Below are 27,952 nucleotides of genomic sequence, written 5' to 3' on the forward strand. Positions count from 1 at the left end.
AATCAAGGGATCAAACTTCACATCACTCATGCTGAGATGTCTTGATGCTGGGCAGAATGAAGTGCATAGCAACACCTTTGACCATGTTGCTCACAGTGTGGTCCAAGGACTGGAACATCAGCACCACCTGGGAGCTCGTTAGTAACGCAGTTTCGGACCCCACCCCAGACCTATGGAATCAGAATCTGCACTTCAAATAGATTCCCCATTGACTCTTAAGATATTATAGCTGGAGAAACATGGCTCCTTTTTACATATTCTTGAAAAAAAACTGTTAAACCAGAACCTAACCAAACCTTCAGAGGTGCTTTCAGTTTGTGGGAAATACAGGAGGAAGAGGAACAAATTAAATAGTACACAAAGAAAGACTTAGAGAAATCCCAATGTGAACATTCTACTACACACTGCCCTTGATGTGGGTAAGTCAGCTTCAGGAAAAAGTCGGGGCTATTCTAGATTTAAAAGATACTGAAGAGATGTAACAGTCAAAGAAAGTGCATGATTTGATCAAGAATCAATGAAACCAGATATTACAGTCCTCCTGGGAGGAACTGACTGGATTGAGTAGAAGATGATATTAGACATAATTATTAATGTTCTCAGTTGTGAAAATCTTATTACAGTTATGAAGGAGACTGTCCTCGCTCTTAGGAGATGAATGACAAATATTTTGAGCTAAAGTACAATAGTATCAGCAGCTTACTTCCAAATATGTATATGTTGCAGATCTTAATTCTTGAGTCCGTGGCTGTTTATTATACTATCATACTTACATATTTATACTTTTCAATATGTTTGACATTTATCAAAATTAAGAAATTGGGAATAATTTTTAGAAACATACGTTCTCTGGACTTCCCTGGTGATCCAATTGTTAAGACTCCGTGTTTCCACAGAGCACAGCTTTGATCCCTGCTTGGAGAACGAAGATCTCACACACACACACACAAAACCACAAAACACATATGTTTTCACCCAAAATTCTGAGGCTAAATTAAAAGTTTAGCAACTAAATTAGAGAAAAGTATGCCCTAAATGACAGGCGGGTTACAAACCTTGATACATTAAATATATAAACAACTCCAACAAATCAATTAAAAATTCACAAAAGACATAGCCTACATATATGTATATATACACACACACATAATATAATATATATATTTATGCCATGCCCTTCCCACCTAACCACTGGATTGCCAGGGAATCCCCCAATAAATATATTTTTAATGGTCTATCTCGCTGGTAATCAAAGAAATATAAATTGACACAATGACAATTAACACTGACAGAAATTTTCTTAAAAGCTGGAGTTCAATGCTGCGGAAACCAGGCAGGTGCCACTAATACAGATGTGGCTATAAATTAATGTGACTTTTCTGGGGGACAACTTGACTAGTCATATCTTTGACCCAGCAATGCCACTTTTAGGGAGCTTATGCTAAATAAATGATAATAGATGCAATCTATTGGCAAAAGTTTAGTAATAATACTTACCAAGGCATTCTTAGTAATTTCAAATAATTGGATATAATTTGAGATATTGGTTACATAAACTATGCCATCTATCTAATGGATTACCATGAGACAGTTAAAAGATAGATGACAGATACTATATACATATAGTATACTTATAGTATATACATGTAGTACACATATATAAATATGGTATACATATATACATAGAGTATACACCCCCAGCATATGTACTGGGCAGTACCTTGAAAGAAATACTCCAAAATACAAAAATACATTACTCAGATTTATCTCTGTAGTGGAATTAGGAGTTTTTTCTTTCCTTTTTCCTGTCTGTATAATTAAGGACTAGAGGCCATCAGACTCCTCTGTCCATGGAATTCTCCAGGCAAGAATACTGGGAGTGGGTAGCCATTGCCTTCTCCAGGGCATCTTCCTAAGCCAGGGATCCAACTCATGTCTCTTGTGTTGCAGGCAGATTCTTTACCATCTGAGCCACCAGGGAAGCCCATATAATTAAGCGAATATATATGTTCCCTGGAGGACGAAATGGTAACCCACTTCAGTATTCTTGCCTGGAGAATCCCATGGACAGAGAGCCTGGTGGGTTATAATCCAGAGGGTCTCAAAGTCAGACATGACTGAAGCAACTTAGCACACACACACACATACACACACACATATTGGTTGCACTGCTGGGCATGTGGGATCTTAGTTCCCCAGTTCAGTTCAGTTCAGTCGCTCAGTCATGTCCAACTCTTTGCAACCCCTTGGACTGCAGCATGCCAGGCTTCCCTGTCCATCACCAACTCCTGGAGTCTACTCAAACTCATGTCCATTGCTTCGGTGATGCAATACAACCATCTCATCCTCTGTCGTCCCCTTCTCCTCCCACCTTCAATCTTTCCCAGCATAAGGATCTTTTCAAATGAGTTGATTCTTTGCATTAGGTAGCCAAAGTATTGGAATTTCAGCTTTAGTTTCAGTCCTTCCAATGAAGATTCAGGACTGATTTCCTTTAGCATGAACTGGTTGGATCTCCTTGCTGTCCAAGGGAATCTCAAGAGTCTTCTCCAACACCACAGGTCAAAAGCATCAATTCTTCAGTGCTCAGCTTTCTCTATAGTCCAACACTCACATCCATACATGACTACTGGAAAAACCATAGCTTTGACTAGACGGACCTTTGTTGGCAAAGTAATGTCTCTGCTTTATAATATGCTGTCTAGGCTGGTCATAGCTTTTCTTCCAAGGAGCAAGCATCTTTTAATTTCATGGCTGCAGTCACCATCTGCAGTGATTTTGGAGCCCCTAAAAATAAAGTCTCTCACTGTTTCCATTGTTTCACCATCTATTTGCCACGAAGTGATAGGACTGGATGCCATGATCTTAGTTTTCCGAATGTTGAGTTTTAAGCCAACTTTTTTCACCCTCCTCTTTCACTTTCATCAAGAGGCTCTTTAGTTCCTCGCTTTCTGCCATAAGGGTGAGGCAGATTTGATCCAACCAGGGATCAAACCCCCTGTAGAAGTGTGGAGTCTTAACCACTGGGCCATCAGGGAAGTCCTGAACATATACTTTTTATTCACACAAAAAAGGTGCTTTTAAAGAAACCAGATAGCACCTGAACTGCATTTACTCCTCTTACCAGACTGCATGAGTTCACACACGCACACCTGCACACACATGCACAGATGTTCACATATGTGTACATCTGGTCTTGAGAACTCTTGGGAAGGTATGGCCAGAAGTAGCAGCTGGCCTCACCCCGCCCACTTCAGCTCACCTCCCTAAGGACCACCGTGCAGAGGTGACAGGAGAATCTCTGCAGGGGTGGAGCTTGAGGGACAGCTGCCCAGGGGGCTGAGTTTGGGGGTGATGCTGATTGCTGAGTGAGACTGGTTCCTTTCCCATCTTGAGCGAGAAGCCCCCTAGGATCAGGGTTCAGAAATGCAAGACGTGGCTTCAGGGGAGAACGGCAGAGCAGAGTCCAAAGGAACCGGTTTATTGCAGCTCATAAAAGCTGGAGGAGGAGCCAGCGCCTCTGGAGGGGCAGACAAGAAAAGCTCTGTGCCCCTTGGAGCAAGCGAGCGACCTCTAGGGGTGCTAGGGTCCCGTCAGTCCTGAAGGGCCCTAAATTCTTGTTCCCCCACCCCTGGGTCACTCCCCCAAGGGGAGGAAGGAGGACGGAGGAGAATGCTCCTCTGGTTTGGTAGGATGAAGGGTCCAGGCGCCCCTACCTTTCCTGGCAGGTGCTGTCCACCTGCAGCGAGCATCTGGGCCCCGGGCAGAAACGTATCCCATCCCTGGGTGCTTGCCGGGGAACCAGGGGTGGGGCCCCTCGGCTGTGGGTGTCTGGCAGTCACTGGGCTTCTGGCTCCCAGGGACACGGAGGCCACCTGCCTCCCCGCCCCCTCACCCATTCCCTCTCTCCCTGGGGCCCTATCTTCCCTTATATGGTGAAGGCAGTTCCTGGGGGGGGGTGGGGGTGGGGACAAAGGTCGCTCTCCTCCAGCCAGCTTGCCACAACTCCCTGAGATCTCCCAGGTGGCAGCTGCCTCCCCCAGACAGGTAAGGCCACCCTGCGGGGACCCAGCACCGTAGGTGGTGGGAGAGGGCAGGACAGGGTCGGCTGCTTCCGGCCGCGGGCAGCCTGGGGCCTCCTGCAGTTTCTTGGCGCAGGGGTGAGGGAGAGGCTTGGCTCTCTGGAGAGTCTGGAAAGGGCAGGGAGCACAGGGTGGCCTCCCAGGCCTCCAAAAGAAGGACAGTGGAGCTTCCACCCCAGACAACAGCCCTTTCCTACCCCACTGCCTGCCATCGGTCCCCACCCTGTGTTGGGTGCCACCTGGCCCGGATCGCCCTGGACAGAGAAGAATCTGAGGACTTGTAGATGTAAAACCCGCCAGTCCTGGGCCATCGGGGAGCAGCTGGTCACCCTGACCTCCCTCTCCCCCTCCCCTGGCTCCCACCATCTTTTTGCTCATTTCTTCCTCATCTGAGATGGTTTTTTTCTCTGCATCTCCATTTCCTTGTCACTCCTGGGACCTCAGCACTCTTGTCTCCTGGATACCAAAGTGTGAGCAACAGGCATCAGGGATGGAATGGGCAAAGACAGAAGCAGGGGCAGGGGGCTGGTGGTGGCAGGGCCCGGGCCCCCGTCTACCCTCGGCCGCCCTTGCAGGCATGCTATCCCATCTCTCCTCCCCCGGACCCAACCCCTCAGTCTCACCAGGCCCTGTAGCCCCATTCAGCTGAAAGGAGGTGGGGCAGGGGAGTGGGGGCAAGTCCAGGTAGGATCTTGGGACATACTGACCACCCGCTTCCCAGGAAGCCTGTTCAGGTGCTCTTCGGTGGGGGTGAGGCTGAGTCTGCAGGCTGGAGGGCTGGGATATGTCACTCGCTCTGCTCTCACTGGCCTAACAAAGCAAGAGTGTGTCCTTCGTTTCGAATACTGCCACATCCTTGTTCTGCTCAGAACTGCGTGACTAGGGACAGAGAGCAGTGGGAGCACTCTGGAGCTCTTTGGAGCCCGAACTCCCAGGACCATGGGGCAGCAGTTATAAAGGGAAGATGGGACCCAGGGGACAGCAGGAACCCTAATTCTTCCATGGCCCTAAGAAGGGCCACTCCTTTCATTCTACAGTTCAGTATTTCTGCTTCAAGAATATTTATTGAGCACCTAGTATGTGCTGGGGGGCTTCCCAAATGGTGCTAGGGTAAAGAACCTGCCAGGCAATGCAGGAGACTTAAGAGACACGGGTTTGATCCCTGGGTTGAGAAGATCCCCTGGAGGAGGGCATGGCAACCCACTCCAGTATTCTTGACTGGAAAATTCCATGGACAGAGAAGCCTGGTGGGCTACAGTCCATACGGTCTGCCAAGACCTGAACATGACTGAAACGACTTAGCATGCACGTGTACTAGGAGCTAGGGGTTACATAGACAAACGCGTCTGGGTCCTTGACCTTGGGAGCCTCATACTTACAAACAGAGCCTATCACCATCCTGTGGCGAGAGGACCAAGAGAGGCATTTTTTGGCCAGGATGGCTTGGGGTCCCTGAGGACAGGTCTCTCGTCTAACTTGAGGATTCTAGGAAGGCATCTTGGAATAAATGAGACCTAAGTTGAGACCAGAAGAGCTTGGGAGTGTTGGCCAAGTGAAGAATGGTGGGGAGTGCATTGGAAAGGAAAAAAGAAGGGACATGAGGGGAGAGTGAGAAGCAGCATGGGGCGGGTGGGTGTAGCCAGGGCCAGTGAATGGTATGCTGTTACCAGAAGCAGAGAGGGATGGGGGTGTGTTGGAGGGCAGGAGAGGGAAGGTTTCGGGGTGTGCACCAATGGCTGACTTCGGGGTCCGGGAGTGATTGTGCCCTTCATTGAGGTGGGGACAGAGGAGCGCGGGGACCAGGAGTGAGGGGGGAGCCAGTGAATTCAAGTTGAGGGAGAAGACATCACATATTCAAACCCAGGGCAGGGCTGTGCTATGGGCAACGGGGGGTCGGCATGGGCCCCCTACTCCTCCCAGCAGTTCAGGAGATGCAAGGCTGGAGAGGGTCCATTGGAGTGGGGGCACTGTGGGACAGAGGCATCTGCTCTAACCAGCATCTACGAGGCAGGAGCAGCTGGCGAGTATCCATGGGGTACTCTTGCAGTGTGAGTCCACCTCTTGGGGCGGCTCTCCCAGAATCTCCTTGCCCACCTCTGCCCTCTTCAGGCTGCTGGAGGTCCCCAATCCTGATTTCTCTCTAGGGAGGCAGAGCGCCAACTTTTTCAAACCCCTGCTCCCCTGAGTCTCCACTGTTTTGATGGACAAGAAGGGCCTCATCTTGTCTGCCCTCTTTTGCTTTTGCTGGTCCCTCCTAGATTCAGAACACATTCCTGATGGGACTTTTTTTTTTTAATTTTTCATTTATTTATTTTGTGCCACACTGCATGGCACCTGGGATCTTAGTTCCCCAACCAAGGATTGAACCTGTACCCCCTGCAGTGGAAGTTCAGTCTCAACCCCTCGACCACCAGGGAATTCCCCCAGTGGGACTTTAGGGATCACCTGGTCGTCGACTGCCAACCTCATAGGTGAAGATACACACCATGTTCACACAGCTAGTGAGGGTCGGTCTGTTTTGGCAAAAAGAGGGATATGGGCAAAAGTGGTGATTGAAATAAGAGGAAACATTTTCTTCATTTGTACCCAAATTGGTTCAACTGAACAAGGAGTCCTGGGAACCCTGAGGTCTCCATGGATTGAGAAATATCTCATGGAGGAGGCCCTGACCCACAGGGATATCAGACAGGACCCAGGCATTAGGGGCTCCTACAGGTGCAATGCTGGCCATCAGCAGGTGGCCCTAATTTGCTGGAGGGGGCGCTAATCAGAGACTGGGAAGGAAGACGTTGTCCCCAAATTCCACAATGCCAGGGAGAGGGTGGTCACCCTTCAGGAGTCGGAAGAGGGAGTTTATCAGCAGTAAAAGACCAGGTCATTGTTCCAAGGGGTGACTCAGAGTCCAGGTGCAAGGAGAGATTAGGTAGGTTCCAGCTGTCAGAGCACGGTGGTGGGGGCCACATGATCTTTCATTCATTATTCATCGGTTCAAGGAGCATTCATGGAGGGCAACTCCAAGCCAGGCTGGGTGGTAGACTCCATGGGGAATGGGATGCCCTCCAGACTGGGAGGGAGGGGCAGGAAACCCGGGACAAAAATTACTGGGGACAAGTGACTCTCCTCCCTAGCTTATCAGAATCACTGGGGAGTTTTGAAAGCACCTCTGGCTTGCCTCCCCAAAGGCAGAAAATAAAGTGCCCAAGCCTGGGCCCCACCCTGGCCTAATTAAATCAGAATCCTTGGGGGTATGAGATAGCTTGAGCATCAGAGCACCAATGTTGTTTAAAGCTCCCTAGGCGATTCTGATGAGCACTTGGAGTAGAGAATATAGCTAGAGGTCAAAGGAAAAGAGCCATAAAAGAGAGCATGAAAGAAGATAGGGGAGAGATTTCTTCAAGCTCAGTGGGTGGAGGGCGGTTCCCAGTGGGAAAGGTTCATTCATTCATTCATTCACTCATTTATTTCCTCATCCATCCACTTAATCACTTTTACCCACAAACTCAGCCAACCACCCAACCACCTGACCATCTACCCACACACCCATTCAACAAAGTTCCAGCAGAGCTGGAAGCTGGGGATTCAGCACTGAACAAACAGGGCCCTACCCTGGTGGGGTCCACATCTTGTGGGCCACCAGAACAGTAATTGAGGGGTGTTTGAGGGTTTGGGACTTCCCTTGTAGCTCAGCTGGTAAAGAATCCACCTGCAATGCAAGAGATCTGGGTTGGGAAGATCCCCTGGAGAAGGAAAAGGCTACCCATTCCAGTATTCTGGCCTAGAGAATTCCATGGAATTTAATGTCCATGGGGTCGCAAAGAGTCGGACATGACTGAGCGACTTACACTTTCACTTGAGAGTTGGGGGTAGCAAGAAATAGGAAACTGCTGCACACACTTTTCTATTGTGATAAAATACACAGAACATAAGACTTACCATTTGAACCACTTTAAAGCATACAATTAGGGGGCATTCAAGACATTCAAAATTCTGTGCAGCCGTCACCGCTGTCTAGTTTCAGAATATTTTCATCATCCCAAATGGAAACGCCACACCCACAAGGGGTTACTTCTCATTCCTCCCTTCCCCGCAGCCCCTGACAACCACATGCTGTCTCTATTGATTTGCCTGTTCTGGACACTTCATGTAAATGCAGTCACACAAAATGGGGCCATTGTGTCTGGCTTCTTTCACTCGGCATCTTGGTCAAGGTTCACCCACGATGCAGGGCGTATGGTGCTTAATTTCTTCTTATGGCTGAGTACTATTCCATTGTGTGGACAGACCACCGTTTGTTGATTTAGTCATCTGTTGATGAACATTTGGGTTCTTTCCACCTTTTGGCTCTTGTGAATAGAGCTGCTATGAAACTTCATGTACAAGTTTTGTTTGAACACCTGTTTTTCTTCAATTCTTTTGAGCATGTATACTTTTCAACCCTTGTTTATTCTTTGCTTAAAAAAAAAAAAAAACAACTCTGTATGATATATATTTTTTAGCCAGGCATGACTTTGATCAAAAATTTTTAGGCAGAAAAATTGTTTGGGTCTGCATCAAGAAGGACCTTGCGTGCCAGGCTTAGGAGTGGAACCTTTTTTCAGTAGGTGATAGGGAGTCAGGAAGGGTGTTTGAACAAGAATGACAAGATCAGAGCCAGGTGGGACCCCCCTGGCCAGTCAGGGCCCAGGGTGGGGACCTTCTCTCAGAGCCCTGAGCCCTGGAGAGAGAGGAGCTCTCCGGGGCTGGGCTGGAAGAGTGGCTCCTGAAAGCCAGGGTTCCCAGGTCTTCTTCTTGCTCCCACACCACTTCTCCCCTAGGCTCATCCGCCATGACCAAACTGAGCGCCCAAGTCAAAGGCTCCCTCAACATCACCACGCCCGGGGTGCAGATATGGAGGATCGAGGTGAGGATACTGCCTGGTCATAGGGCGGGCACTGCAGGCTGGGGATGTACTGAGGCGAGGAAGGCTTGACTGTCCTCCACCCTGCCCTCCTGGCCTGTGAGCCCCTGGTGCCATCCCCGCCCTGTCCTCAGGCATCGACCCCTCCTCCAGCTCCTTCCTTTCCCGGCCCGCCCTCCTCACATCCACCCTCTTGGTCGGTTTTCTCGTGCTCTCTTCCTGGCTCTTCCTTTCCCAACTCTCCGTTTGGTTAAAGGGAGGCAGGGAAGCTGGGGGTCCTGGGTGGTCAAAAGCTCTGACTTCCCTTCTCTCCTTAGGCCATGCAGATGGTGCCTGTTCCTTGCAACTCCTTTGGCAGCTTCTTCGATGGTGACTGCTATGTAATCCTGGCTGTAAGTGGGGAACGGGCAGGGGAGGGGGTGCAGCAGAGAGCAAAGCTTAGGGCAGCAGCAGGAGGAACTGTGAAGCTGGGGGCAATGGGGACTGCTGCCCAGCTTCATCCCAAGATAGTGTTCAGTGGGCGTTCCCAGCCTAGCCGTAGCACCAGAGAGTCAGAGATCTAAGAGCCAATTGCTGCCCTTGAACCACTGAGCTCCCAGCTGGGGTGACTCTCTGTGGATTTACAGTCTTGGGCGAGCTTCTGAACTGGGGGGTTGTCACCCTACTTTGAGTCCATGTTCCCAAAATCTGCAGTCAACTTCATTTGACTGTCTTGGTTTCTTCTGCATCCTGTATCATTAATGCATTTGTACTTTTACTGATTCACTTTTAAAATTTAAATCTATTTATTTAAAAACTTAACTCATGGAGAAGGAAATGGCAACCCACTCTAGTAATCTTACCTGGAAAACACCATGGACAGAGGAGCCTGGCAGGCTACAGTCCGTGGGATCACAAGAGTCAGACACGACTTAGCGACTAAACCATCCACCACTACAAAGTGAATATATGCCTAAAGATAATATGTGAAAAGAATATTTGCCATATACTAGCTAGTTTTTTGGTGGGAGGGTGGGAGTCAAGGAAGACTTGGGATTATTTTTTCATCAACTTCCATTTTATACTTATTTATAATGGCCATTATTTTTACTAATACCGTAAAACTATGAAAATGAATAAAATACTAAAAGTTTCATATAAAAAAAACTTAACTCAGTGTCATTATCACAAATGGAAAGCAGTATCCCGTTTCACAAACAGAAAGTAGCTATAAAATATTTCCATAATCAGGGATTTCCTGGAGGACCGCTGGTTAAGACTCCACACTTCCACTGCAGCGGACGTGGGTTCTATCCCTGGTTAGGGAACTAAGATCCCCTATGCTGAGAGGGGTGGACAAAAAAAAATTTCCAAAGTCATCTCACTGTATACTACCAAGTCACCTCCTAGACCTCTGATGGTCTGTGCACATAACTTTGGAAAATGCTGCCGTAGTCCAACCAAGTTATTTCCAAGGCCCAGGGGAAGACACCTGCCCCATGTCTCAGAGGGTCTGAGGAACTACAACAACGCAGGGCTCCTGACCACTCGTCCCATGAACTTCTCCATGCCAAGCTCCCCTGTGGTGCTGGCCCCACATGTTCAGGAGACCATGTAAAGCAGGGAGGCAGGGAGAGGGCTGTGGGAGCCCAGGGCCTTGGGTCCACTGGACGTGTTCTCTCCCTAGATCCACAAGACAGGCAGCAACCTGTCCTATGACATTCATTACTGGATCGGCCAGGCCTCGTCCCAGGATGAGCAAGGGGCGGCTGCCATCTACACCACGCAGATGGATGACTTTCTGAAGGGCCGGGCCGTCCAGCACCGTGAGGTCCAGGGCAACGAGAGTGACACCTTCCGAGGCTACTTCAAGCAGGGCATTGTGTACGGAGGTGCACGCTACAGGCTCGGGAATGGAGCCAGGGCTGGGAGGGACACCTGAGGCTGGGGGGCAGACCTGGGGCTGGAAAGGGAGCCTGAGGCTCTGCAGGGAGCCCATGAAGGTAATTTTTATTCACCTTTCCATTCCCCACCCCCATCTCTCCTGCTGCCCTGTCCTTGGTCTTCAGCCTTGAGTTTGGGAGGAGACACAATTCTGTCTTCAGCATTTCCCCTCTTCCCTTTGCTTCAGCCCCCCTGTCCTATCCTTCCACATGGCCCCATTACCATGCACCCACCTTTTGCAGGCCTCTCAGCAGGGCTAGGACTAGGGTGAGGCAAGCGAGGCACCTAGGGTACAAAGTCCAAGGAGGCACTCACGGCCAGGGTCATGCAAACGGAGGTGATAGAGTGACCTTGCACTTGCATGGCCCTGAGAGTGAGTGCCTTTTTGGGGTTTGTGACCCCAAGGCCTCAGGCACCCCTTTACTCCCAGCCCCAGCCCTCAAATGGGCCCTGTGGCAACCACATCCCCAGGATCTGGGAGGACGGGGGGTCTGTCACACCTCCCAGCCCACTCCCTTGGGTCAGTTCACATCTCTTCACAGGATCCGGAAAGGGGGCGTGGCTTCTGGCATGAAGCAAGTCGAGACAAACTCCTATGACATCCAGCGGCTGCTCCACGTAAAGGGCAAGAGGAATGTGGTGGCCGGAGAGGTGGGCATCAACCAGGGCTCAGGGGGCAGAGCCTCCTCTCCTCCTATCCACTGCCCTGTCTGGGCGGAGGGCAGAAGCTGAGGAGGGGTGAGGGGCAGGGAAGGGGTGGGGGAGAGATTGATGGATGATGGACAGGGTCTGAGTGGGGTCTGTGCCTGCCCCATGGCTCCCCAGGTGGAGATGTCCTGGAAGAGTTTCAACCGTGGGGATGTTTTCCTCCTGGACCTTGGGAAGCTCATCATACAGTGGAATGGGCCGGAGAGTAACCACATGGAGAGACTCAGGGTAACCCTGCGCTGTGCCCACCCCCAAATCGCACGTTGCTCCTCCCTGCTCCTGCCTCCAGCACCTGGCCTCCCTCCCAAACTTGCCAGACTGCTGCCACGCCTCCACCAGCCCCCATTTCCTCAGCGCTCTCTTCCCTGACTGTCCAGGGTGCTATGTTTGAAGGTGGATCTGAGTCTCCATGTGTATGCAGTGAGGTATGCGTGCAGGAGTCCGCATGCATGCACTGTGGTGGATCCACTAACGTCTGATGAGTCCCTGCTTGTGGCAGACGCTGTGCCCAGCACTGGGAGCCGGTGGTCAATGAAATGGGCAGAGCCCTGCCCTAGCTCTGGCGTCCAGTGGGCCATCCAGGAGGGGAGACAGATGTGAAGGGAATATTGGAGAAGTGAGGGGTGGGGAGTGTGGCTCTCAGGGTTCGGAGGGGTCTAAGAAGGCTTCTGGGAGGAGGGCAGGTGGGGAGGAGCGGGCCCTAAGGCAGGAGAGAGGTGTATGGCAGACAACCTTCCAGCTCAGATGAAGCCCGAGACGGGGACTTTGGGGAGTTTGGAAAGAAGGGTGGGGGTGTCTCAAAGGATGTGCTGTGTGGTCAGGAAGCCATGTGAGAGGGCTGAGGTTTGTTCTCAGTGCCTGGGATGCCGTTGAAGGGCACCCTGACTTCTGAGGGGCAAGGGGAGCGGAGGAGCTGAGGGCACATGCCTAGGTGAGGAGGGGGCTGGGAAGGTGGAATCACAGGACGTATGTCAGGTTGGGGGTGACAAGAGAGGAAAGAGACAGAAGTCAAAGGTTGTGCTTTTTGTGGGGATGGTAGGGTCCCATTTTCTGAAATGGAAAGATCAGGGAGCAACAGAGTTGGGGAGAAAATCAAGGTTGGGTTTGGGGCATCTTAAAATGGGGCTGTCTTGGGAGCTGGATAAATAGGGCTAGGCTGGAAACAGAAATGTGGGCCTGGCAAGGGGGACAGTGGGGTGAAGGGAGCAGTGGAGAGGGGAGGGGGCCAGAGTGGAAAGGCCGGGAACTGGGTAGGAGACGCTGGGCTGAGAGAGTGAGCCAGGCTGTGTGTGTGTGTGTGTGTGTGTGCACATGTGTGTGAGCCCATGTGAGGCTTTGTGTGTGTGTGAGTGTGTGAGGGTGTGTGTACACGGCTTTGGGACAAAGAGACAGGACTGTGATCTTCAGGGCTCACCTCTCATGCAAAACTTTGAAGCAAAATCACATATTTCAAACAATGTCAAAACCAAAGGCCTGGCAAGTTCTGCCCCCTCACCAGACCCCCTCTTGATCATGAAGAAGACTGCTTTTCCTGAGGTTTTAGCTTGGCTTCCTGACACACATCTTCAAAGCCTGGTCCCCTCCTTGAAAGGGAAGCGCCAGGCAGGTGCCTCCCCCTTTGGGGCTGCTGGGCTCTCCAGGTCTGGGGTGGCGGATGCTGCCCTGTCCACCGCCACCCTCCCCGCCCCCTAGCCAGACTTCATGCGTCCTGGGGCCTCCCTGCAGGGCATGAACCTGGCCAAGGAGATCCGCGACCAGGAGCGGGGTGGGCGCACCTACGTGGGCGTGGTGGACGGGGAGGACGAGAAGGCCTCACCACAGCTGATGGCGATCATGAACCACGTGCTGGGCCAGCGGAAGGAGCTGAAGGCCGCCGTGGCTGACACGGTGGTGGAGCCGGCCCTCAAGGCTGCCCTCAAGTTGTACCAGTGAGTGCCCGGCTGCGTGGGGCTCCTCCTGGCACAGGGGGTACCTCCTGGGGGAGGAGACCCCGGGGCGAGTGTCCAGCATCTTCCTTGTCTATGCCACATCTTTGTCTTGCAGTGTGTCTGACTCAGAGGGAAAGGTGGTGGTCAGAGAAATCGCCACGCGGCCACTCACACAAGACCTGCTCAGTCACGAGGTGAGAGGGTCCGGGGTGCCCCCAGCCCCAGCTCCCCATCACCCACCAGCCCCCTGTCCACTCTCCACCAGTGGCCTGGGGTGGTTGGGGTGGGGTCGCAAGAGGCAAACTTCTGTGTCTGCAGCCCCCCCAGCCTGCGCCCTCAGGCTCTTGCCCTGTGCTTTCTTTCCCGCCTCCAGGACTGTTACATCCTGGACCAGGGAGGCCTAAAGATCTATGTGTGGAAGGGGAAGAATGCCAACGCTCAGGAGAAGAAGGAAGCCATGAACCAGGCACTGGTGGGTCTGGGCGTCGAGGAGGAGAACTTGGAGGAGGGGCAGAGAAGGCCACCCAGCAGGGAGAGGGCAGTGGGGGCCAAAGACCAGTGGTGGCTCTGGGGCTGACTTAGCTCTGGGGGGTCATCTTGAGGGTTCTCTGCACCCCAGGAAGCCAACCACCCAGCGACCTCAAGAATCATCACAAAAAGGGAGCCTCCTCAGGGCTTGCACCTTGAGCTTGGCTCTGAAAAGGGAGGAAGAAATGGAGGCCAGCCTCCTTACAAGAAGCGGGGTGGGTCAGCATGGGGCTGAGGCCAAGTCAGAGTTTGGGATCATTGTAGGAGCTGGAGTCAATAACCCTGAACTGGGTGGGGGTCAACGTTGGATTGGGGGTTGGGCTCAAGTTTGGAGATGGAGGCTGGGGTCAGGTTTGGGTCAGATATGGCCTTGGAGTGAGAGGTCTGAAGTGGGTTTGGGGGTTAGCGTTAGATTCAGGGTTGAGGTCAGGGTTAGGTTTGAGGTGGAGTCTGGTGTGACCTGGGGTGGGAGTCAGCTGGGTTAGGTTTGAGGTCAGCACTGGGACAGTGAATAGAGTCTGGTTTGGGCTTGGGGCCAGGGCAGGTTAGAGGTGGGTTCTGATTGGGGTTACAGCCAGGCTTTGGCTCCTGTTGAGGGGTGGAGGCTGGGGGAGGGACACATCCCAGCCTCCTCCTTCTCTTCCCAGAACTTTATCAAAGCGAAGCAGTACCCACCGAGCACACAGGTGGAGCTGCAGAATGACGGGGCCGAGTCAGCTGTCTTTCAGCAGCTCTTCCAGAAGTGGACAGTACCCAACCGGACCACCGGCCTAGGCAAAACCCACACCGTGGGCTCTGTGGGTGAGGGCTGGCCTGAGGTGGGGTGGGGCCGGAAGCGGGCAGTGGGGCCGGGAGAGCACTAGACCTGCCTCCCACCCTCCTTGAACACTCCTCTCGTGCACACTTCACCCTGACTCTGGGCTCCCCAGGTGGAGGGGCGTGGACACAAAGGGACTTGGATAAACTTAAGAGTTGTCACAAAAAGGAAGCTGAGAACAACTCACCTTTCATTTGGAGTAGTGTTAGGTCTCCTCAGAACCCAAACCCAAACATCTCCAGTCTTCCAGACAATATTTGCTAAGGACAAGCTCCATGCCACGCACCCGGGGGAGGAGAAAATGTCCCTCCCGTGGCTGCTCTGGGAAGCCCCGACGAAACGTGAGTCTTACTGGAAGGAGATAGGGTTCTGTGTTATAGCTCTGCCACTGGCTAGCTGTGTGACCTGGGATAAGCTACCGAATCTCTCTAGCCTCAGTTGCCTCATCTGTAAAATGGGTCTAAGAATTGCAGCTCCCACTCAGGGCTGTTGTGAGAACCTGGGGGAACTTAGCTGGTGACACTGGGTGTCATGATTTCCCCCCTCACTCCAGCCAAGGTGGAACAGGTGAAGTTTGATGCCATGTCCATGCATGTCCAGCCTCAGGTGGCTGCCCAGCAGAAGATGGTGGACGATGGGAGTGGGGAGGTGCAGGTATGATGGGGGGAGAGAGGCCCGGGCCGGGGGGGCGGGGTTGGTGGAGTCTGTCCTGGACCTCACACTAGCCTGGTACCGGCCCCAGATGTGGCGCATCGAGAACCTAGAGCTGGTGCCTGTGAATACCAAGTGGCTTGGCCACTTCTTTGGGGGCGACTGCTACCTGCTGCTCTACACCTACTTCATCAGTGAGAAGCCACACTACTTGCTCTACATCTGGCAGGTCAGGCCCCACCACCCTGTTTAGAGCGCAGCTGCTCAACCCCACTTCACTATACCCCTGCCAAGCGGCCATCGCCCTTGAGTTGAATACCTCTGGTGTGGGTATCTTACCCCCTTTCCATTTTGGAACTGCTTTGGCTGGGAGATCCCCCTGACAATGGGTACCTCCACTCACAACCCTTCCCCTTTGGCTCTCTGAGTCTCCTTTCCAACTTCCATGGCTTCCTGTGCCTTCTCTTCACCCGCTCTGACTGTGGGTTTCTATGTCCAGATGTGAGGGAGCGGGAGATGTTTGGTGGTGCTGGGGGGTGAGTGGGGGGTTGTTGTGGTGTTTCCTCAAGAAAGGTGCAGTAAGCGGGAGAGGAGGTTGGGGGTCAAGGTGGGTTGGGGTGGACTGAGGCTGGAGAAAGATTAGGTGTGGGGCTGGGATCACAGCTGAGGTCTGGATTGTGGGGGGGTGGATTTTGGTTTTGTTCAGGGTGGGGTTTGGTGGGGAAGACAGTTGGGTTTAGGGCCAGTCAGAATTGGATATGAAGTTAGAACTGGGAGCTGGCCTCACCTCACCCCTCCCACCCTGCACATCCCCAGGGCAGCCAGGCCAGTCAGGATGAAATCACAGCCTCTGCCTATCAAGCCGTCATCTTGGACCAGGAGTACAACAATGAACCGGTCCAGATCCGGGTCCCGATGGGCAAGGAGCCACCTCACCTCATGTCCATCTTCAAGGGATGCATGGTGGTCTACCAGGTGCGGCAGTGAGGTGGGGTGGGCTCCAGGAAACAGGGGAGAGGACGTGGGGTGGGGGACAGGGCTAGGGGGCAGCCTACTCTTCCTGGGAGGGGACTGTTTGAGGCTCCATCACTGATGTGCAATGGAAATAGAAACAACTACTCAATATTTTAAAAAATCCATTTAATAAACATTTAACATATATAAGACTATTACTCTCTACACCCCAACTCCTCTTTAGATTAAAAAAAGAAGTTATTTTGGATAGATTTGCCGATTGATGAACCTAAGGTGCCCTGGCACCCTTTTTTTTTTACTTTTTATTTTGTATCGGCGTGTAGCCAGTTAACAATGTTGTGATAGTTTCAGGTGAACAGCAAAGGGACTCAGCCATACATATACATGTATCCATTCTTCCCCAAACTCCCCTCCCATCCAGGCTGTCAAATAACATGGAGCAGATGTCCCTGTTGAAATAGCCATCTCTTGCATTCCTTTAGCAATAACCTATTTATTGAACACTTACTAAGTACACAGCCCTCTGCAAAGACCGAGGGGGAGAAGAATGCCATGCTAATGCTGCTTACCATCTTGCTGAACGAGCAGTGAATCAACAGTCCAAGGCAGTGTGTACATCAGTTCAGTTCAGTTCAGTTGCTCAGTCATGTCCGACTCTTTGCCACCCCATGGACTGCAGCATGCCAGGCCTCCCTGTCCATCACCAGATCCTGGCGTTTACTCAAACTCATGTCCATTGAGTGGGTGATGCCATACAACCATCTCATCCTCTGTTGTCCCCTTCTCCTCCTTCCTTCAATCTTTCCCAGCATCAGGGTCTTCTCAAATGAGTCAGTTCTTTGTATCAAGTAGCCGAAATATTGGAGCTTCAATTTCAGCATCAGTCCTTCCAATGAAGATTCAGGACTGATTTCCTTTAGGATTGATTGGTTTGATCTCTGTGCTGTCCAAGGGACTCTCAAGAGTCTTCTCCAACACCCCAGTTCAAAAGCATCAATTCTTCAGTGCACAGCTTTCTTTATAGTCCAACTCTCACATCCATACATGACCACTGGAAAAACCATAGCTTTGACTAGACAGACCTTTGTTGGTAAAGTAATGTCTCTGCTTTATAATAGGCTATCTAGGTTGGTCATAGCTTTTCTTCCAAGGAGCAAGCATCTTTTAATTTCATGGCTGCAGTCACCATCTGCAGTGATTTTGGAGCCCCCCCACCCGAAATAAAGTCTGTCATTTTTTTTTTTTGTCATTTTTTTCCACTGTTTCCCCATCTATTTGCCATGAAGTGATGGAACTGGATGCCATGATCTTAGTTTTCTGAATGTTGAGTTTTAAGCCAACTTTTTCACTCTCCTCTTTCAATTCATTAAGAGGCTCTTTAATTCTTCTTCGCTTTCTGCCATAAGGATGGTGTCATCTGCATATCTGAGGTTATTGATATTTCTCCTGGTAATTTTGATTCCAGCTTGTGCTTCATCTAGTCCAGAATTTCTCATGATGTACTCTGCATATAAGTTAAATAAGCAGGGTGACAATATACAGACTTGACGTACTCCTTTCCCGATTTGAAACCAGTCTGTTGTTCCACGTGTGCTTAAATGCCAGAAATACGTTTCATTCAAAGGGGCTCGTGAATACAGTGATCAGTGAACAGGCCGAGTCCATGGTGGAAAGAGGGTTGGGAGGAGATTTTGACACTGGGGGGGGGGGGGCAGGGGTCAGAGCTCCGCAGGGGTCAAATGAGGGCGATGCAGAGGCATAGCCAGGATGAAGGCCCAGGGGAAAGGCCCTGTGGGGAATCATGAGAAGCTTGGCTGAGCTAAAAGGAGGGTTTGGAGAGCTGAGAGTGACCCTGGAAAGGCAGGTTGCCTCCTCATGTGAGGCCTCAAATGACCCCCTGAAAGCTGGGTTCCGGTCTGTAGACCTAGAATGGTTCTAGTCTGAACCAAGCTGTCAGGCAGGGGAGTGCCCGTGACCAAAGCAATGTTTTGGGAAGACCAGTCAGGTGATGGTGTATCAGAGGACCACCTTTGGTAAGTTACTCCTGCCTGTCTCTCCCTGCAGGGAGGCACATCCCGGGCCAACAGCGTGGAGCCTGTGCCCTCCACCCGGCTATTCCAGGTCCGAGGAACCAGCGCCAACAACACCAAGGCCTTTGAGGTCTCACCCCGGGCCACCTCCCTCAACTCCAACGACGTCTTCATCCTCAAGACTCAGTCCTGCTGCTACTTGTGGTGTGGGAAGGTGTGTGCAGAGTTGAGTGGCCTCCCCCTCCAACTCCCCCGGCCCCCCCATAGGCCCCGCCTCCTGGTTTCCCAGCTGCCTCTGGCCCCGCCTCCCGCCTCCTCAACACTGGATCTGGATCCCTACTCTCTGCCCCTGTGTCTGAGTAGGTCTTTCTCATTCTGTTTGTCTCTGGTGACTCCTGTCTGTCCCTGTGTTGGTCCGTCTTCATGGTTTTTTTTTAACCCTAGCCTGAGATCAACACGTGCACAATGCTGTATTTATTTATGGCTGCGCTGGATCTTCATTGCCGCATGCGGGCTGCTGTCTGGTCGTGGTGCGCAGGCTTCCCATTGCAGTGGCTTCTCTTGCACAGGCTCTAGGCGCACGGGCTTCAGCAGTTGCAACACTGGGGCTCAGCAGTTGTGACCTGCTGGCTCTAGGGCTTGAGGGCTTCAGTAGTTGTGGCACAGAGGATCATTAGTTGTGGCTCTTGGGCTCTAGAGCTCAAGCTCAGTAGTTGTGGTGCACAAGTCAAATTTGCTTCGTGGCATGTGGGATCTTCCTGGATCAGGATTCGAATCCGTGGTCCCTGCATTGACAGGCAGATTCTTATCCACGATGCCACCAAGGAAGAACATTTAAAAAAAATATTTATTTACTTATTTGACTATGCTGGATCTTAGTTGCAACATGTGGGCTCTAGGTCCTTGATCAGGGATCAAACCCAGGCCCCCCGCATTTTGAGCACAGAGTCTTAGCCACTGGACCACCAGGGAAGTCCCCCGTCTTTATGTCTTGGGCTCTCTGACTCTCCCTGTGTGTGCCTGTTGCTGCCTCCCCCTTTATCTCTGTCATGAGGACTCAGTCTCTTGGAGGCCTCCGCCTGTCCACTGGGAGGGCAGTCTCCCTTGTCTCCTCTGCCATCCTTTGGAGCATCAAGGACGCTGGGCTGTGTGCACAGGGCCTTGATCCAGGAGAGCCTCTCAGGCCCAGGAGCTCTAGGCCATTGAATGTGGTGGAAGGAGGGGGAGGCGGGGCACTGGAGGTGGACCCCCCCAGCACAGCCACGCCTCCTTTTTCCAGGGTTGCAGTGGGGATGAGCGGGAGATGGCCAAGATGGTTGCTGACACTGTCTCCCGGACTGAGAAGCAAGTGGTGGTGGAGGGGCAGGAGCCGGCCAACTTCTGGATGGCGCTGGGCGGGAAGGCCCCCTATGCCAGCACCAAGAGGTAACTCCCAGGTCCCTCGACCTCCTTTTGAGGCTGGAGAGCCTCCCAGCACCTCTACCCGCATCACCCAGAGCCTGCAGCAGGCGTGGATTGAGGACTCAGTGTGTCTGGCTCACAGGGCTACCAGATGAGGAAGGGGCAGCCGAGGCTCTGGGAGCCTCTTGGCACAGGGGCTGTGTCTGTGCTACTTACTGTGGAATTCCCAGGGCCTGGGGTGGATATTTCCTGTAAAGGGAGTGCATACCCAGAGGAGGCAGCTCAAAGAGAGGGGCGGGACTCTAGGTGTGCCCTTTGGGAGGAAGATTCCAGGGTCCCATCAGCCACTGTCCTTCCATGCTGCCACAGGACCAGATGCTGAGGAACACAAGTTGTAAGCCTAGTTTTCTGAAGAAGGTCCATGATCCACCATTTCCTCAGTTCAAAAGCAAAAGGGCATGTACAATATTAGCAGCAAGAGCGATAGAGGAAAGATATTGGGAAGAACTTCCTAACAGGACTATAGAAGAGCCCACTGAAATGCTTGTCCTGGGAGAGTAGTGGGAATTTCTCCTTTGGAGGGCTCCTGGACTTTTGGTAGGATGGGGGACTTTTGGTGTGATCAGAAGAAAGAGCATTTTCCTAGGAGATGAGCTTTCCGACACAATTTCCTTTCCGTCTTGCAGGCTGCAGGAGGAAAACTTGGTCATCACTCCCCGGCTCTTTGAATGTTCCAACCAGACCGGGCGCTTCCTGGCCACAGAGATCCCTGACTTCAATCAGGATGACTTGGAAGAGGATGATGTTTTCCTGCTAGATGTCTGGGACCAGGTAGTTTTGAGGCCTGGGGACCTCCCTTCCGACCACCCTAATCCCCAGGGCCAAGAAATAGTGGCTCTAAGGATAGGTAAGGTTTGATGTTTTCTTGGCTTCCATATACATTCTCTCTGAGATTGGTGTTACGAACAGCAGGAGTATAAGAAAGAAGAAGGCAGGTCGGAGAGGAGGATGCCCAGTGGGGCTGCAGGGCACGACGTGTACTTCTCCCAAAGTCCAATTGATTTCATGAGGCAGAGGAGTGTTTCTGGGGGTCTTTGGCTCTGAAGAGGCTGGGAGTCACACATCTACAGAATATTGAAGTAGAGGGCATCTGTCCAACCCCAATTTCCAGAGGCAAAATCAAGGCCAGATGGGGCTTGCCCAAGGTCAGGGTCCACAGCAGGATGTCTGAGCCTGGGTGAGCCGAGGGAGGGCAGGGGAGACTGACTCTGGGATGCTCTACAGGTCTTTTTCTGGATTGGGAAGAATGCCAATGAAGATGAGAAGAAAGCTGCAGCCACTACGGTGCAGGAATATCTCAAGACCCACCCCAGCGGCCGGGACCTTGAGACCCCCATAATTGTGGTGAAGCAAGGGCACGAGCCCCCCACCTTCACAGGCTGGTTCCTGGCTTGGGATCCCTTCAAGTGGAATGTGAGTGGCCCCGGCCCACCTGGTCCTCCCACCCCCGCACATGCTTCATAGCACATGTGAGGAGGCCAGGGTAGACTCCTGGGTTTTTCTGTTCATTGGGATAGATGACCTGTGATGTATTTGTAAAGGGGCTTGAAGAGACTGAGAATGGACAGTAAGGCTGAAGGAAGACTATGAGGCCCCCTAGTAAGGGAGAGGGAAGAAAGTCCATCAAAAATTTAGGCTAATGACAGTGTCTTGCTTGTACACTAGATTTAGCTCAAAGCTCCTGGACATTATTGGGAAGAGCTGTACTGATTATTTAAATGCAAATGAATTGAAATTAAGCAAAATCAAAGAACTGATTTCTCACATTTCTCACTAGTCATGTGTGGCTGGTAGTTGCCATACTGGACAGCACAGAAAAAGAACGTCCATAATCATTGTGGAAACTTCTATGAGATGGCATTGATGGGTCCTCCAAACACATCAGTTCTACATGTCTAAATATGTGTCTTCTAGCACTAAATTCTAAGCAAAATGGGTCCTATACGTGATCCTGACCTGAGGAACAATGAAGTAGACTTCCACAGAATTTTCCTAAACAGGCCCCAGAGAGAAGCAGAGGGCAGGTCCTCAAAATGGAAAAGGAAATGGCAACCCACTCCAGTATTATTGCCTGGAAAATCCCATGGACAGAAGAGCCTGGCAGGCTACAGTCCATGGGGTCGCAAAGAGTAGGACACAACTTAGTGATTAAACCATAAATCACAGTGAAGGTTTTCTGCAGGAAGAAGGAAAGCTAAGGTAGAATGAGTGTTACCCTGGTGGCTTTGGGTACACAAAATTGGCACAACAGATGAGATTAGGGAAACTGAGAGCTTAATTTCCTCAAATGCATTAAAAAGAATCAGTGTTTGATGAGCTAAGTTAAGTCTTGATGAGGGAGCCCAACAAATCTCAAGTCTGCACACCTAGATGTGTCCAGAACTTCTCAAACCCAGGTCAGTGTCCCACATCAACAACTCTGGCAGGTCTTCCCCCACCCAGATCTGTGCGGGTTTCTTTCTCAGACTCATTCATGTACTCACTAGTTCATGCTGTCAGCATAGCTGCAACTCATAATGTGCCATGCCTGCTGCCAAGTCCTGGGATGTGGAGATGGGGCTCCCCATGGAGCCAAGGTCCCCTCTATTCCTTTCACTCCTCTGTGACAGTGTCCCCTCCAGGCTCCGAGGGGAGCTCCCCAGTTCCCCAGGACCGCTGAGTCCCCCACAGTGTGGGTAGGGTTTCCAAGGCTGCGTGTAGCTTCTTAAACTCAGAGGGTGGGGAAAGATCATACTCTCCATCTCCGTGGTGGGCTGAGCGAGGCAAATAGTCCCTTGCCCCAGCCAGTTACCTGTCAGCCCTTCATGCTCATCCTTACCATCCAACCTGATTTTTCAGGGACAGCCTCCAGCCTCCCCCTGATTCCCCCTTCCCCTTCTCATCGCCCCTCGGCCCTAGAGCAGCCTTCTTTCAATGCCTGAAGGAAAATGGTCCTGTCTCCTCTGCTGAAACCCAGGTCTAATTTGTCACTTACTTTATATGCAGAACTCCAAATCCTATGAGGACCTGAAGGCGGAGCTTGGAAACTCTGGGGACTGGAGCCAGATCACTGCTGTGAGTACGGGGCAGGTGGCAGGGGCCCCCACAGTGTCCACTGACAGTGGTCAGACCCACAAAAGCTGAGAAAGCTCCAGAGAAGGTGCCAGGGTCTTCTGCTTTCTTTCCACCATTTTCTCCCTCTTCTCCTGGAAGTTCTTCTTGTTATTTAACTTCAGTGTCTCGCGTGGATTTGTCTCCTCCATTCCCTAGTGAAATGGTCCCCAAATTTTATCATGTGTAAGAGTCTGGGTGATGGGGAACTTGGGGGTGGGGGAAGCTTATTGAAATGAAGATTCTGGGACTTCCCTGGTGGTACAGTGGTTAGGACTCCGTGCTTCCACTGCAGGAGGCACAGGTTCGATCCCTGGTCAGGGCACTAAGATCCCACAAGCCGTGTGCACCCCCATCCACAAAGAAGGAAATCCCAAAGTCCCATTTCCTGAAATTCTGGTTTGTAGAATTGGGTTGAGACCTGTTAATATGTGTTTTTCACAAAGGGCCCAGGTAATTTGATCCAGTTAGTCCTCAGACCATGCTTGGAGAAGTAATGATTTCTCTACTATCATCACCCTTCTTCAGGTAGAAAAACCTTCTCCTTCGATCTTTCAGTTAGTTCATAGAGATATGTTCAGCCTGCAGGCTTAGAATGTGGAAATATGAAGTCAAAGATGTTCACAGGCTTGCAGGGGAGATAAGACCAAGTAGACTCTGCAGAACTGTGGCCAGTACATGAGAACAATTTCCCAAGCACACCGGGGTTATCAGCAAATAACATGTGAATTCCTCAGACCCACCCACAGCCTGGGAATCCCATGGCACTATTAACCCTTCTTGGTTGACTGATGGTGCAGGCAGGAAAGCATAGGTAGTTAGGTCAAGGCTAAGAGAATTTATGGTTGACAGTTTCATATCAGATAAGAGAAAGGTCATAAATGTCCAAGGTAGACCTCGAACATTAGGGGTAGCCATAGAGAAGTTTATAAGTCATAAAACAAAACAGTGTTGTTTACGTGTTTTTCAAAGCTGGTCATAGAGCCAACCAGCTTTGGTTGAATGTAGACCTCCAAACTTTAGCTTGTGGATCCTGTCCAGTATGCCATATTCTTATGAAGAGTGTGTGTATATGTATGTGGACAGTGGGAGGCAGGGGTCATGGAAGGCTTATATTTTTTTGGTCACACTGCACAGCTTGAGGGATCATAGTTCCCTGACCAGGATTGAATGTGGGCCCTCAGCAGCGAACGTGCTGGGTCCTCACCCCTTGACTGCCAAGGAACTCCACAGAGGGCTTCTTGAAGGTTCCCTAGGGTCATTGATGACTTCAGAGAAAAATGCAGCCTGGGAGGCAGCCACAAACCAGCTGAAGTAACGTTTTCTGTTTCTTCCCCAGGAGCTCACAAGCTCTAAACCGGAGGCGTTCAATGCTAACAGCAACCTCAGTTCTGGACCTCTACCCATCTTTCCCCTGGAGCAGCTGGTGAACAAGCCCACAGAGGAGCTTCCTGAGGGCGTGGATCCCAGCCGAAGGGAGGTGGGTCAGGGCCTGATTTAGTCAGAGATTTTTTCTTGAAAGATGAATGGCAATTATTCAGGCAGAGTGGGATATTCTTGGAGAAGGGAACAGTATACATGGAAGCCCAGAAGTAGGATGTAAACACAGCTTGGGTGAAAGGGCAAGGTGGCCAGAGCAAGGGGTGGGTGGAGCTGGGGAGAGGCAGCTGCTGGGTGGAGGGGGGCACTGGGCAGCACCTTTTTAGTCAGGCTGGGGAGGGTGGTGTCCACCCTAAAAGTCAAGGGGAACTATTATGGGTGAAGCAAGGGAATGGCCGTCAGGTTTACATTTTTCAAAGCCCACTCTAGTTGCTCAGTGAAGAATGGACTTGCTAAGTCTCCTTTAGTCATGTCTGACTCTTTGTGACCCTATGGACTGTAGCCCGTCAGGCTCCTCTGTTCTTGGGATTCTCCAGGCAAGAATACTGGAGTGGGTTGCCATGCCCTCCTCCAGGGGATCTTCCTGACCCAGGGATTGAACCTATGTCTCTTATACCTCCTGCACTGGCAGGCAGGTTCTTTTCCACTAGCCCCATCTGGGAAGCCCAAGAATGGGTGGGGATGGGTGGAGATGGTTTCGAGAAGTATTTAGGTTAAATCAGCAACACTTGGTAATGACTGGATAAATGTCATGAGAGGGGGGGTAATTGTGTCATTTTCTGAGATTAAAAAATACCCTGGGTCAGATCCAGCTTAAGACAGGGACAATCATGAGTTTAGTGGCACCGGGGGGACACCCAGGTTGGAATATCACTATGTGTATGGTAGGCCGGCAATTCAGAGGCGTGCCAGGGAGGAGACGAGTCAGCACAGGGTCCCTCAGGGAGAGCAGCTGCTGTCTGTGTGGTTTTGGAGGAGAGAGTTTGGCAAGAAGGGCATGTTTTAAAAAACACATTTCTAATATTCACTCTCTCTTCATGAAGATCCAAAGTAGACTTCAAATCTAGCTTGAGAGGCTATTGAGAGAAAATTTCCCCAGTGTACAATAAACCATAAAGAAGCCTCAGAAATGAATTAAGGAACCTATAGATGTGAGTTGGCTATTTCCTCCAGGAACATCTGAGTCTGTTATGGGTTTGGGCCCAATATACACATAAGTGTATTGTTTCTAGAACATTTGCATCCTCCTTGTCACCTTTAGACCCCTTTATGCATTACCTGTGTCTTCACTGTAATATTGGGATGATCCTAATAGCATATATTATTCTTAAAAATATTACAAATATTATTTCCCCAGCCTTGGTCCATAGGAAGTGTTCTGTATGTGTAAGCTGTGATTGTCATTGCTTGTTTTACACCTCAGAAAACTCAGATCCAGAGCAGGGAAGTGACTTTCCCAGTTAGTAGTCAAGTCAGAGCAAGAATCAGGTCTTCTGAGTCCCACTCTTACTGTCATATCACATAACACACAGAAAGTATTTCTAAAGGGAAGGGTAGCCAATATTATTGGGCCAGGTGATTTAAAGGAGGCTAAATAATGACAATGTACTTTGTTGGTAAGGCTGTGGAACAACATATATTATTTTGCTGTGAGGGCAGAATGTTACTACCCCTGTAGAGGGGAATTTTGCAATATCTAATAAAATATACATTAGCCCTTTTTTTTTTAAAAAAAGGTAAATAGATCACTAATTTTGAATATAAGAAACAGAGTCAAGACAACCCCACCATGGTAGAAGCGGTCTGAAAGGCTTCAGTTCAGTTCAGTCGCTCAGTCTTGTCCAACTCTTTGTAACCCCATGGATCACAGCACAGCAGCACGCCAGGCCTCCCTGTCCATCACCAACTCCCGGAGTTTACCCAAACTCATGTCCATCGAGTCGGTGATGCCATGCAACCATCTCATCCTCTGTGGTCCCCTTCTCCTTTTGCCCCCAATCCCTCCCAGCATCAGGGTCTTTTCCAATGAGTCAACTCTTTGCATGAGGTGGCCAAAGTATTGGAGTTTCAGCTTCAGCATCAGTCCTTCCAATGAACACCCAGGACTGATCTCCTTTAGGATGGACTGAAAGGCTTAGATTCTTTTAAAAATTTTGTCACCGATGATTGAATTGTGGGAGTAGTGTGCATTCTTATAGAAGAGTTGAGGGTTCCAGGCTAAGTTGGGAGAGTGCACACACTCTCTGGCTGCTCCAAACTCAGAAGGGAGGGCCAGTAACAGTGAACAGTGGGCTGGTGGGTCTCGCTGCAGGCAGTAGCAAGAAGGGCAATCCGAGTACCCATGAGTAAACCACAGAGAGGCGGATGTGGGCATGGGTGAGGCTAGTAATCAGCTGGCAGGACCGCAGGGTTCAAGAACAGGACCAGTGGAAAGATACAAGTCCACTGGGATGGGCAGTCCCTGCTATCTTGCCTGGGGGGTCAGAGTCCAGAAGTCTCAACCAAGCTGCAAAGCCAGCTTGGGTGGGACAGAGGGCACCTTAAAGCATTTGCAGACCATGGACACAACCACCATAGCTGTCAGGGACCTTCTTCCAAAACAAAGTGCTCCACCACCCTGCCTGGGGGATTGGGGAGCTCAAGGCTCCAGGAGCATTGAGCAGAAAATGCCCAGAGGTGGGAGGCAAAGGATAACAGGTTAGAAAACCGGAGCTTCAGATCCACCTGAGTTTGAACTTCATCTAAAGGTGTTTACTAAGAAGCTGTTCTGTGCAACCTGGGCTTGAACTCCACCTACAGGTGTTAACTGTAAAGCAGCTGTTCAATTCAGGGCTCTCTGCAGGAGTCAAAGAAACTTTCTCCAGGGCAATCCTACAGAGCAGAACAGCCCCAGATTGAAAAGAAATGCCACCTCCCCCCTCCCTGTCCCTTTCCTGACCCTCACCATGTTGCCTCTTTTTGCTCATCATCTGATTTCTGTGCTACACCTCTGTGACTCATCAGAGCTAACTCTAAGCAAGAAGCTGACCCTCTGGTCCCTCTCCTCTTCCAGGAACACCTGTCCATTGAGGATTTCACCCGGGCTTTGGGGATGACTCCTTCTGCCTTCTGGGCTCTGCCTCGATGGAAGCAACAAAACCTCAAGAAAGAAAAAGGACTGTTTTGAGAAGCAAAAGTAGCTTGTAGTTTAAAGTAGTACCCTACCCTGCTTGCAGAGCTTTGTTTTGTTATTAATGGTATCAGTAAATTGAAGTCAGTCAACTGAAGTGAAAATCCAGTCTGGTGATGCCGCTTGTTTAGTATCTACCTGTTCCTCCAGAAAGATGATTCCTCTATAAGGAGACTGTGGTCCCAATTTCAGCTCTCAGGAAGTTGGCTGCATTGTTTTTATCCAGGGGTGTTGCATCACTTTCAATGCCTTCTGCTCTAGTGCTTTCCCTTCTGAGACGAGCAACCCAGCACTCCATGGAACCTCAGTTATG

At 50.9% G+C, this 27,952-nt stretch overlaps 1 protein-coding gene across 1 annotated transcript; it reads left to right on the forward strand.

Moving 5' to 3' along the window:
• Positions 1 to 3,964: 3,964 nt before the first annotated feature.
• Positions 3,965 to 27,743, forward strand: VIL1 (villin 1). The gene is made up of 20 exons (XM_006048153.4): positions 3,965 to 4,047; positions 8,897 to 8,982; positions 9,297 to 9,371; positions 10,646 to 10,842; positions 11,445 to 11,553; positions 11,728 to 11,838; positions 13,336 to 13,538; positions 13,654 to 13,732; positions 13,912 to 14,010; positions 14,714 to 14,867; positions 15,437 to 15,537; positions 15,626 to 15,763; positions 16,351 to 16,509; positions 18,574 to 18,753; positions 19,819 to 19,964; positions 20,627 to 20,771; positions 21,225 to 21,413; positions 22,986 to 23,054; positions 24,430 to 24,570; positions 27,523 to 27,743. Exons 2-20 carry the CDS (start codon positions 8,908 to 8,910, stop codon positions 27,634 to 27,636), a joined length of 2,484 nt encoding a protein of 827 aa, XP_006048215.3. The 5' UTR covers positions 3,965 to 4,047; positions 8,897 to 8,907; the 3' UTR covers positions 27,637 to 27,743.
• The last annotated feature ends 209 nt before the right edge of the window (positions 27,744 to 27,952 follow it).

The sequence above is a fragment of the Bubalus bubalis genome, chromosome 2, assembly GCF_019923935.1.
Source record: "Bubalus bubalis isolate 160015118507 breed Murrah chromosome 2, NDDB_SH_1, whole genome shotgun sequence".
NCBI classification, from domain to species: domain Eukaryota; kingdom Metazoa; phylum Chordata; class Mammalia; order Artiodactyla; family Bovidae; genus Bubalus; species Bubalus bubalis.